The sequence below is a fragment of the Aquarana catesbeiana genome, linkage group LG06, assembly GCF_042186555.1.
Source record: "Aquarana catesbeiana isolate 2022-GZ linkage group LG06, ASM4218655v1, whole genome shotgun sequence".
Lineage (NCBI taxonomy): Eukaryota > Metazoa > Chordata > Amphibia > Anura > Ranidae > Aquarana > Aquarana catesbeiana.
Window position 1 is genome coordinate 109,328,496 of NC_133329.1, and position 12,902 is coordinate 109,341,397.

At 44.3% G+C, this 12,902-nt stretch overlaps 1 protein-coding gene and 1 long non-coding RNA gene across 3 annotated transcripts in view; both read right to left on the reverse strand.

Annotated features, from left to right (window-relative positions):
* The window catches only part of LOC141148856 (histone lysine acetyltransferase CREBBP-like), a 275,728-nt gene that overhangs the window by 196,036 nt on the left and 66,790 nt on the right, over positions 1 to 12,902 (reverse strand). Inside the window, exon 4 of one of the 2 annotated variants that reach the window (XM_073636664.1) lies at positions 11,211 to 12,855. The exons of the other annotated variant lie outside the window; for it this stretch is intronic. Within the exon in view, the coding sequence (XP_073492765.1) occupies positions 12,482 to 12,855 (374 nt within the window). The 3' untranslated portion in view covers positions 11,211 to 12,481. Of the gene's footprint in view, positions 1 to 11,210; positions 12,856 to 12,902 lie in introns of those variants that run through there. 2 annotated transcript variants of the gene reach the window in all.
* Positions 1,358 to 5,556, reverse strand: LOC141148857 (uncharacterized). Its single transcript, XR_012245256.1, has 2 exons — positions 5,401 to 5,556; positions 1,358 to 2,410 (listed from the first exon to the last, which is right to left on the reverse strand). It is a non-coding gene; the product is annotated as an uncharacterized lncRNA (long non-coding RNA).

Here is a 12,902-nt window from a genome sequence, read left to right on the forward strand (position 1 = left end):
ACACTGTTGCTGGTATGTTGGCCCATTCCTCCATGCAGATCTCCTCTAGAGCAGTGATGTTTTGGGTCTGTCGCTGGGCAACACGGACTTTCAACTCCCTCCAAAGGTTTTCTATGAGGTTGAGATCTGGAGACTGGCTAGGCCACTCCAGGACCTTGAAATGCTTTTTACGAAGTCACTCCTTCATTGCTCAGGCGGTGTGTTTGGGATCATTGTCATGCTGAAAGACCCAGTCACGTTTCATCTTCAATGCCCTTGCTGATGAGAGGAGGTTTGCACTCAAAATCTCACAATACATGGCCCCATTCATTCTTTCATGTACACGGATCAGTCGTCCTGTTCCCTTTGCAGAGAAACAGCTCCAAAGCATGATGTTGCCACCCCCATGCTTCACAGTAGGTATGGTGTTCTTTGGTTGCAACTCAACATTCTCTCTCCTCCAAGCACGACGAGTTGTGTTTCTACCAAACAGTTCTACTTTGGTTTCATCTGACCATATGACATTCTCCCAGTCCTCTTCTGGATCATCCAAATGCTTTCTAGCAAACCTCAGACGGCCCGGACATGTACTGGCTTAAGCAGGGGGACACATCTGGCACTGCAGGATCTGAGTCCCTGGCGGCGTAGTGTGTTACTGATGGTAGCCTTTGTTACGTTGGTCCCAGCTCTCTGCAGGTCATTCACTAGGCCCCCCCGTGTGGTTCTGGGATTTTTGCTCACCGTCCTTGTGATCATTTTGACCCCATGGGGTGAGATCTTGCGTGGAGCCCCAGATCGAGGGAGATTATCAGTGGTCTTGTATGTCTTCCATTTTCTAATTATTGCTCCCACAGTTGATTTCTTCACACCAAGCTGCTTGCCTATTGCAGATTCAGTCTTCCTAGCCTGGTGCAGGTCTACAATTTTGTTTCTGGTGTCCTTCGACAGCTCTTTGGTCTTCACCACAATGGAGTTTGGAGTGTGACTGTTTGAGGTTGTGGACAGGTGTCTTTTATACTGATAACAAATTCAAACAGGTGCCATTAATACAGGTAATGAGTGGAGGACAGAGGAGCCTCTTAAAGAAGAAGATACAGGTCAGTGAGAGCCAGAAATCTTGCTTGTTTGTGTGTGACCAAATACTTATTTTCCACCATAATTTGCAAATGAATTCTTTGAAAAATCAGACAATGTGATTGTCTGGATTTGTTTCCACATTTTGTCTCTCATAGTTGAGGTATACATATGATGGCAATTACAGGCCTCTCTCATCTTTTTAAGTGGGAGAACTTGCACAATTGGTGGCTGACCAAATACGTATTTTTTGCCCCACTGCATGTGTAAATATATATATATGTGTAGAAAAAATCAAGAGGGATTGCTGCACAAAAAAAGTGTTTTAATTAAAAAATTAAAACATCTGAAATATACAGGCAGTCATAGTAGTAACAGTTTCAGGGTAAAACTTCATGCCTATGAATGACCACATACAAGGTACGATATATAGAGAGAACTCATCTGTAATCTATTAAGCAATCAAACAGTCTGTCTGGAATCAATTAATCAATGAATCACAGTGAACAAAAACATATTGTCAGGTCACCAAGAGGCTGGGTGACAGATGCACACCTTTGGGATCAGGAGTGCACCGCAAGGTAGTGGACCCTACGGCTGACTGCTGCGGATTGAACCCTGGGAGGTTCAGGAAGCAGGTCTACTGGATCACTGACACAGATCCCACTAGGAGCTAGAGCATAGATTCCCCAGGGCGTGGAGTCTAAGGGCCAGCAGGTGTTCACCAGAGCCTTTAATGGTAAGGATGGGCTGAGCTGCAGTCTGGCTCCAGGTCGCGGCCCCCAGGGTCTCACAGCTCACGGTAGACTACAGGAGAAGAGGAAGGAGGCAGCAGGCTGGAACAACAAGGAAAGTAAGGGACAAGCCAAGGTCAGGGCCACAAGCAGACAAGGACAACAGAGTACACGCCAAGGTTCAGGGTCACAGGCAAACAGGGATGGTCAGGAACACGCCAAAGGTCAGGGTCACGAGCAGACAGGAATAGTTAAGAACAGGCCAAAGTCGGTAACAGGAATCAGATGTAGGAAACACAGCAAGTACACACAGAGGCTAACACACAATGGAACACAAAATGGTTGATCAGCACTGCTGGCTTGCAGTGCACAGGTTAATATAGGGTTCCCTGATAGGGCCTGGGGTGGGGCCATGCTTAGAGGAGAGGTTACAAAAGCAGTCAGGTGAGGGTCAGCTGGTCTCTAGAGATGAACACATGGAGACAGGTATGCTGATCGACAAACTATTGCATAACCATGACACATATACTAAAATATATAATGTAATACAATCTCGGAACAACAAATCAACAGGTATAACAGCATTCCCACACATCACAGATTGTATCGATCGGCCGGGAATCCTATAGAAAATATATAAAAAAATAAAAATAATAATAATAATTAAGAAGAAAAAATAATGTGTGTGTATATGTATATATATATATATATATATATATATATATATATATACATACATATACATGCACATATAAATATATACATATTTAAAACACAAAAAAATGTAAATGTGATATCTGAAAATTATGTATAAACCCAAACAATATGAAAATATATGAAAGAAAAATATATAATGTGAAAATAAACCCATTAACAAGCAAGATTAATAAAAATATACCATTAGAAAAATAAATACAAATCAAAGTCTGAATTTAACCCTTTCGGTTGGAGGGCGTCAAGCCGATGTATCCAATTCACTTCTCTCTTTCTCAACTCCAATTCCCCATTGCCACCCCGTCTGTTTTTTGACACACCATCAATCACCATAAATCTGAGCTGGGAAACAGTATGACCTTTTTCCATAAAATGTCTAGCTAGTGGTAATTTATCCAACTTGTCCATAATAGAATATTTATATCTCGCTATGCAATCTCTTATTTTCTGTATGGTCTCCCCCACATAGAGGACACCACATGGACATTTGATGATATAAATGACATAGGAGGATTGACAAGTATAGTAATCTTTAATAGGTATGTCATAACCCTTTTGAGGGTGTGAAAAACATTTGCCCTTCATCATACTGGTACATTGTATGCAGCAAAGACAAAGGAACGATCCCTTGTTTTTAGGACCTAAAAAAGTCACACGAGGGGTAGATACAGAGTACTTATCAGATTTTACCAATCTATCATAAATGCTCTTCCCTCGATGGTACGAAGGAAAGGGGGGTGGTGGTAAAACTCTGGGACCGAAGGGTAGCTATTGTTCAAAATGGACCAATTTTTTTTAATAATATTATTTATTTTGTGAGAAAATGGATGGAATTGAGAAATGAAGGGCATTCTGCGACCAGAAATGGGGATTTGGGTATAATCATATAAACCATTACGTTCTTTACGAACCATGTCTTTGGGATATCCCCTTTGTCGCAGCCTGTCCTCCATTTCTCCTAGTCTGATCTCTCGTGTATCCGGACTACTAGTAATCCTTGCTACCCCTTTAAATTGACTCAGAGGAATAGATTTAAAAACTCCAGGAGGATGAAAACTACAGTATTTTAATAATTGGTTACGGTCAGTTGGTTTTCCTATATAGGTCACTAACAATGTGTCCTTCTTTAATTAATAACAATGTATCTAAAAATGGAATTTCCTCATGATTGACAGACATGTTGAATTTTAGACCTGGGATCAATAGATTTAAATATGTATTGAACAATGATAGAGATTCAAGATCGCCTACCCAGATGGCGAAGACGTCATCAATGAACCTGTACCAAACTGTACAGTTATCACTGAAGAGTTTACAATTATAAATGAATGCCTGTTCTAACATGTCCATAAATGCATTGGCAGATGGGGGTGCCACATTTGAACCCATCGCAGCTCCAGCAAGCTTTAAGTAGTACGTATCCTTAAATAGAAAAAAATTCTCTTCCAAAACTATCCTCAACAAATCCAAAAGAAAATAAATTTGTGCAGGAGTGTATGCTTTATATGTCGTCATGCTTCCAGGCCGAGAGTGTGTGGAATGGCCGTATATAAATTAGCCACGTCCCATGTGACTAGCACCAAACCCAGAGGTAATGTAAGATTTTGGATCTTAAAAAATCCTGACTATCCCGTATATATAAACGGGTATGGACAATTAGCGGGGTTAAACACTTGTCCATATATTTGGCTAACAGCATAGTCACTGAGTCGGTGCTAGACACAATGGGGCGTCCAGGGGGATTTTTGTGTATTTTAGGTAACACGTAAATAATCGGGGTAACAGGATGTTCAGAAATTAAATATGATGTGTGTGTTAAAGTGGAGTTCCACCCACTTTTACAACTTTTCAGCATCAGTCACTAAACTGTGCACTGTAAACAAATTGGATATTTTTTTATTGTTTTTCTCAGCACCTACTGTATATCTGCTGTATTCATTTTTCACTTCCTCCTCCCTGGCCGTGGCCCATCGCATCATTTCCTGTTTGCAATGCCTTCTGGGAAGGGGTGGCAACTTCCTCTGACACTACCGTTGCTATGGAAACCTGACCTGAAACCTATTACACTGCTTGTGCTGCACTGAGCATGTGCGAGATCTGCAAGGATAAGATCCAGGAAGAAATACAGTCTGGCTTCAGATGCCCACACTTAAGATGGCCACGGCCCGCTGTAAGTTTATAAAATAACAAACTACTGCTATAAACTAACAAAACAGACCTAGTTTACAGACAAACTTTACTAGAATACATTAAGCTTGTGTATTATAGGGGGTATTTTTATTTAAAAAGTATAATTTCGTCCGGAACACCATTTTAATATCAATGATATTTTGTCGTACTGCCTGTGCTTCAGTGGTTTTTATTCTGTTTAGCAAGCGGTATGTGGGATTAGTTTGCAGACATGTATACATTGGTATCTGCCAATTGTCTGTAAATCTCCCTCTCATATTGATCTGTATCCATTTTCACTATCGAACCCCCCTTATCAGCAGGCTTGATAATGATTTCCTTACATGTAGATAAAGTAGTAAGAACTTTAGCTTCCTCCCGACTAAGATTGTTTGGTATATGATCCCTCCTAGAATGATTACGCAAAAACAGATCAATATCTTCTTCGACTTTGCTAATGAATAGTTCAGCTGCTGCACAAGAAGTAGGTGGAACAAAATTACTTTTGTTTTTTCACTTCTAAATGAGAAATAGATAACGCTAGTGGGCTGACATTATTCACAGCAGGTCTAGAGGAAAAAAAAGATTTTAAACAAACATGTCTAAAAAAACGATACAAATCCAGCCTCAATACAAATGTATCCATTTTGGTTTTAGGACAAAAGTTAAGACCTTTGTTCAAAACCTGCAACTCTATATCATTTAAAGAAATAGACGAAATATTATGTACCACACATGTAGTTAAGTCCTCTGTCTGTTCCTGGTCCTGGTCGCAATTGAACTTGTTGCGCTTTCGGTTCTTCTTACCTCCTCTCCTCCTGTGTGTGAACTTGGAGGGCTCCGTTCCAAAAAAGGCCCTTTAGGAACATTAGTAGAAGAGCCTGTAGATGCTATAGATGAAATGGAGGTATATATATATATATATATATATATATATATATATATATATATATATATATATTATTATTATTATTATTATTATACAGGTTTTATATAGCGCCAACAGTTTGCGCAGCGCTTTACAACATGAGGGCAGACATTACAGTTACATTACAATTTGATACAAGAGGAATCAGAGGGCCCTGCTCGTTAGAGCCTACAATCTATATACTGTATATAAAAACATTCCTTTCTCCCAAGCTCTACCAGAAATTCAAAGGTAAATTCACTTTAGGAATGGAACAGTTTATTGGTCATTAGATTAACGACGGACGACTCTCTTTTACACACTGTTCTGTAAGTTGCCAGCATGGCACTACTACACTCACACAGATATAACTTTAACTACTTCTCGCCTAAGCCTTTTTCTGACATTTGTTGCTTACAAGTTAAAATCCGTATTTTTTGCTAGAAAATTATTTAGAACCCCCCAAACCATTATAAATATTTTTTTCTTAGCAGAGACCCTAGAGAAAAAAATGGCAATGTTTGCGATATTTTATGTCACACTGTATTTGTGTAGCGGTCTTTCAAACGCTATTTTTTTTTTAAGAAAATACACTTTCATGAATTTAAAAAAAAAAACAATAAAGTTAGCCCAATTGATGTTACGCCGAGTAAATAAAGTATTTATCGGCGTCTAACACACACCTTTTTCCCCTTAAAATCAGGGGAAAATCATGGTGCGAGCGCCGCCGAGATACACATAGCCGAGTGTACTGTGTACTCGGCTAGGCTCGGCTCCTCTCGGCTCCTTTCGCAGTCACGCCAAGTCCCGCCAAGTCCCGCCAAGTCCCGCCAAGTCCCGCCATTGGACCTGTGTTATGTCCATCATAGGAGCCGGGCCAAGAGGGTGGGACTGGGCGGGACTGCGAGCCGAGCCAAGAGGAGCCGAGCCTAGCCGAGTACACAGTACACTCGGCTATGTGTATCTCGGCGGCGCTCATTTTAAAAACGATCAGGCTGCAATGAGACGGGGCAAGGCTGCAATGAGACAGGCCAAGGCTGCAATGAGACAGGGCAAGGCTGCAATAAGGCTGGGCAAGGCTGCAATGAGACTGGACAAGGCTGGGCAAGGCTGCAATGAGACTGGGCAAAGCTGCAATGAGACAGGGCAAGGCTGGGTAAGGCTGCAATGAGACTGGGCAAAGCTGCAATGAGACTGGGCAAGGCTGTAATGAGAAGGGAAAAGGCTGCAAGGAGACTGGGCAAGGCTGCAATGAGACAGGGCAAGGCTGTAATGAGAAGGGAAAAGGCTGCAATGAGACTGGGCAAGGCTGCAATGAGACAGGGCAAGGCTGTAATGAGAAGGGAAAAGGCTGCAATGAGACTGGGCAAGGCTGCAATGAGACAGGGCAAGGCTGTAATGAGAAGGGAAAAGGCTGCAATGAGACTGGGCAAGGCTGCAGATGGACACTGATCATTCTGCAATGATGGACAAGGCTGTAGATGGACACTGATAAGGCTGCATTGATGGGAATTTAAAGTTTTTTCCTTAAACTTCCCTCCTAAAAGTTTTTTTCCTTAAAATTCCCTCCTAAACTTGGGGTGCGTGTTATACGCCAGCGCGTGTTATACGCCGATAAATACGGATACCTAACATGTCATGCTTTGACCACCTCCCACACGGTCACTGCACATAAATGGCTGGGTGGTCCTTTCCTCGTCCTTCACAATGTAAACAGAGACACGTGTCTCTGTGACAGTTCTCCCCGCCGAGCTCAGTGCGGGGGGGGGGGGGGGGGGTGGATCTGCAGCTATGTGACAGCTCTCTGTGTGAGGATGATTTTATATAGAGAGCTGTCACAGATCCCCCCACAAACAGTAGACCAAGCACCACTGATACACCTGTTCCCATACACGTCAGTGTCCGATAAAACATCTGTCACGGTGCACAAAACATCTGTCTGTCCCCCCATCACCGCCAACACCAAAAAAACCCTGTCTTGGCTTTTTTTTACCAAAGAAATTACTTATTTGCTAAATTTTATAACAGAAACTAAGAAAAATGAATTTTGTTTTAAAAATGTTCGGTCTTTTTTTATTTGTATTTGTAGCGTAAAAAATAAAAACCCCAGTGGTGATTGACCCCTTCCCGACCAGCCGCCGCAGTTAAACTGCGGCAGGTTGGCTCTCCTGGGCGAACCAATGTAACTTTTGACCACTAGGGGGCGCGCCCTGTGCCACGGCGCCGATGCACATGCCTGGCGGTCGCTCCACACAGAGACAAACGGAAATCTGTCAATGTAAACAGACAGATCTCCGTGCTCTCAGGGGTGAGGAGAGCGATCTGTTGTTCATACTAAGTATAAACAACGATCGGTCTCCTCACCCAGGCAGTCCCATCCCCCCACAGTTAGAATCACTCCCTAGGATACACAGTTAACCCCTTGGTCGCCCCCTACTGTTAACCCCTTCCCTGCCAGTGACAGTTACACAGTAATCAGTGCATTTTTATAGCACTGATCGCTGTATAAATGCCAATGGTCCCAAAAATGTGTCAAAAGTGTCCGGTCTGTCTGCCATAATGTTGCAGTCCTGATAAAAATCGCTGATCACTGCCATTACTAGTAAAAAAAATAAATAATAAAAATGCCATAAATCTATCCCCTATTTTGTAGACGCTATAACTTTTGCTCAAACCAATCAATATACGCTTATTGTGATTTATATTACCAAAAATATGTAGCAGAATACATATCGGCCTAAACTGAGGAAAAAATTAGCTTTTAAAAAAAAAAATGGGGATATTTATTATAGCAAAATGTACAAAATATTGTGTTTTTTTTTTCAAAATTGTCACTCTTTTTTTGTTTATAGCGCAAAAAATAAAAACCACAGAGATGATCAAATACCACCAAAAGAAAGCTCTATTTGTGCAAAAAAAAGGACGTCAATTTTGTTTGGGTACAACATCGCACAACTGCGCAATTGTTAGTTAAAGCGACGCAGTGCTGCATTGCAAAAAATGGCCTGGTCATTGAGAAGCCAAATCTTCCAGGGCTGAAGTGGTTAAATAGAGATGAGACAAACCATTTACTGCTGACAGGGGTGCTTACAATGATCGGCTTTTATTAATTTATGTTATGGAAAACCTTTATCCCAAATGGGGAAAACTGTTTCTGTAACTGCTTATAAATGTGTGAGCTGAAGTTTAGCGTCAATTTGTTAGTATATTTAAATATGCTAGTACATCTAACACTCCCCTCCCCCCAGACTGACAATACTGCTGTCCAAATGTGCCCCCAGTGCTCCTTCATCCAGAATGGGGTCACTCTAATACAGGAGGTGTGTTACTGGCTAATCACCAGGTGAAAAAATCCAAAAAAAAAAAAAGAAAACTAATGCAGACACCACATCTAATGATTGGTAAGCTGCAATATATTGGCACAATATATAATTGCATAATCCCAATTGGTGCTATTTAACTGTATCTAGCTAAACAGGGACACAGTTATGTCATAGAGTATATAGAGTGTCTGTCTCCCTGCGTATCTGTAGATAGATGGACATTCCACTATACTCCATTGTGAGTAGCACAGTATACTGTATGAATGCATGTCACAACCGAAAGTGACTCTGTTGCTATTTTAAAAGAATTATGTAAAAAAAAATGGGAAATTAAATACCTCTCTGGCAGGCACCGAGTCCAATGTTCTTTCTCTTATAGAGCTTTGGGCATCAATGCTTTCCGACACTTCTGGGTTTGTAGGTTACTGTTTCCCTTGTTGTGTTCTGTCGTTTCACCTACCTGCTCCTACTTTACTACTGTGTATAGCAGGGGTAGGCAACCTGGGGCCCTCCAGCTGTTGCAGAACTACAAGTCCCATCATGCATTTGTTCCACAATACTTTATATGCATGTAGCACCCTCTAGTGTGCTAGAAGGATAGTGTTATGGTTTTTTTTGAGGGTAGGTACATTTCCAGGCTTGGCTTCCTGTGTTTTGAACTGGGTTGGGATTGACTCAGTGTAGAGCTGGTGACTCACAAGCAGCATTATCAAGACCTCCCACTTCTTTCCAGGGCCTGCTAGAATATTCTGAAAAGAAAGGTGAAGAGGGGAGGTGGAGATTGTTTAGAGGAGTCCTGACCGATCCCCAGCTTCCCAGCTTAGATTGGCAGGGTTCAGGCCTCCTTAACCACTTCAATACCAGGCACTTACCCCCCAAACAGAATTTTTATCATTTTGTTCCCACAAATAGAGCTTTCTTTTGGTGGTATTTGATCACCTCTGCAGTTTTTATTTTTTGCTAAACAAATAAAAAAAGACCGAAAATTTTGAAAAAAAATTAATGTTTTGCTTTTGTTTGTTATAAAATTTTGTAAATAAGTAAGTTTTCTCCTTCACCGATGGGCACTGATAAGGCGGCACTGACGGGCACTGATAAGGCGGCACAGATGAGGTGGCACCAATGAGCGGGCACTGACGGGCACTGACGATGGGCACTGATATGCGGCACTGATGGGCATTGATAGGCAGCACTGATGGGCACTCATGGGTGACACTGGTGGGCACTGATGGGCACTGATAAGTACCCATCTTTGCAGTCTTTTAGTGCTCATGGGTGACACTGATAGGCGGCACTGATGGGCATTCATACATGCCACTGATGGGCACTGATATGCGGCACTGATAGGCATCCCTGGTGGCATTGGCAGTGGTAGGCATTGTGAGTGGGCACTGATTGGCAGCTGCCTGGTCATTGATTGGCAGCTGCCTTGGCATAGATTTGCATTTCCCTGGTGGTCAGGGGGGGCATACCTGGTGGTGCAGTGTGGATGGCCATCCTGGTGGTCCTGGGCGGCATGATGGTGGTCCTGGGCGGGATCCGAGGGGGGGCTGCGCTGATGAAAAAATCAGCACAGACCCCCCCTGTCAGGAGAGCAGCTGATCGGCTCTCCTCTTCTCGCGTCTGTCAGACGCGAGTGAGGAAAAGCCAATCAACCGCTCCTCCGGTTTACATCATGATCAGCCGTGATTGGACACGGCTCATCGCGTGGTAAAGAGCCTCCGTTGGAGGCTCTTTACTGAGATCGGTGTAGCGGTGTGTCAGACTGACACACCGCACCACCGATCGCCACAATGCGTGCCCCCACGGGTGCGCGGCAGCTGTTATCCTGCTGGACGTCATATGATGCCCAGTCAGGATAACGCAACCACTGCCCGGCTGTCATTTTGCTGTAGGCCGGGCGGGAAGTGGTTAAATACCCAGGGTCAGCTCAGCTGGGGAGGGGTTGTTTGGTGTGGAAGCTGGAGATGGAGTGCTAGGCTCTCGGGGCCTTTGAGGGAGCTCCCCAGTCTGGGGGGGGTGTGACCTTGGTCCTGGGCTCGGGTGCAGACGGGACCTTCTAAGAACTCATGGAGGTATCCTGGACAGGAGTCACGGGAGCAAGGAGAGGACAGCATGAGAGAGCACTGCCCAGCAAGTCTCCAGGGAGGAACTACAGGTCGCAGCCTGTCAGATAAGGGTACTCACCGAGGCCGAGATGCTGAGTGCGGTAACCTCTTGCGACTAAGCGCACTCCACTCCTGGAGATGGTACAGGGGGCGAAGGGCACAAAGAGGCACGAGTCACCAGCAGGCTGAGCAGGTCTTGCGTGAAGGTCACCGGCAGGGAGAGAGCTGTGCAGGACTGGAAGATGCTGAAGCTCAGGAAGGAGGATGAACAGCTGATCCAACAACAGGCCGGGGGTCAAACACCATTGACTAGTAAGAGTCTCTAGATAGGCAAAAACAGTCTAGTGCAAGGACTAGCAGGTCTGTCAGCAGGCTGATGACTAGTACTGAAGATTGATAGCAAAAGTCTGTAGGCAGGCCGAGGGTCAAACATAGGTGACTGAAAGCAAAGCCTGTGAGCAAGCCAGGGGTCGAGCACTGAAGACAATAGCAAAGTCCAGGAGCAGGCTGAGGGTCAATCACTGGAGACAGGAAGCAATATCCGTAGACAGGCCGAACGTCAAACACAGTAAGCAAGTGGAGAAGTCCGAGAGGCAAGCCGAGGATCAGATGCAGGTAGAGATCAGAGCAGGTCAAGGTCAATCCGGGTCACAACAGGTAATCAAGAATCAGAATACAAAGCAGGAAACACACGGGGAGCTGAAAGACAAACCAGCAATCTGGTCATAGCACAGAGTAGCTTTTATAGACCAGTGGGAGGCTCGTGTTGTGCGCGCTATTGCGTACGCGCGTTCGCAGTTACGCTGAATCGCGCACGCGCATTAGCCGTTTCGCTGAATTGCACACAAACATTAGCCGTTTAGCCGAATTGCGCACACGCATTAGCCGTTTCGCTGTATTGTGCCCAGGGATGTGCCGGAGTGCCGCTTTACCGCGCATGTGTGAAGGAAGGCAGCGATATTGGCGAGACTGGTACTTTCCTCTTTCCTGACAGAGCCAAGAGGGCTGGTGAGTGACACACAGTCAGGAAGGACTGGGGAGGCACGCCTGGACTGGGAGAGTGCAGTCTGGGATGGGTGCAGAGCCAGTGGAGTGGACTGTGGTAGCTCAGGCAGTGGAGAGAGGCAGCTGCAGCCAGGAGGGCTGGCAGGGCCTGAAGATGTGGTGCTGGGAGCAGTAGCCATGTGGACGCTAGCACTAGGACTACCTACATATTTTCCTACACCAAAGGGGCCTGCTGTCCCTGCCTGCAAAGGGCATTCACCTTAGGCCTGGCCGAGCCAGTGTCAGGCTTAAAATATAGTGCTAGTTGGTCTGGAAAATGCAAGCAAGTGATGTGCTGGAGTTTTTGAGGAGAGACAGTCTGCAAGCAAGTGATGTGCTGAAGAGAAGAGAGGAGGTGTATGTACTGGAGTTGAAAATAGTCTCAAGTCCCTGAATTGTTCCTAATCATCTGGGCATCTCATAAATTCCCTACCCCCATCCAAGTTTATTCCCCTCAATAAAAATACAAACAAAGTTCAAGGACTGGTTTTCTGCCTGAGGGTGAATGAGACTGTGTGCCTGGCTGGGCAGGGTGACAGACGGACTACAACACTCAGCAGCCCTCAGGAGGGTACCGCTACACGCAGTATATTCTATCATCAGTAAGGGTAGACAAGGCTCACAATCACTCCCTTTTTGGTAACATTGTTCTATATCACCAAAGAGCAAAAGACAGAAAATACACTTACACTGCTGGTTCCTGATGCTACTGGGATTCTTTAAAGGTATGCACAGAGGACAGTTATGCCTTATGCAATTCTTCCAATGTGAGATTATCAGTCTGGAGGAAGCGCAGTGGGGAACTAAGGGATAAAAAGGGTTAATTTTCACTAAGCACATAAGTTAACAT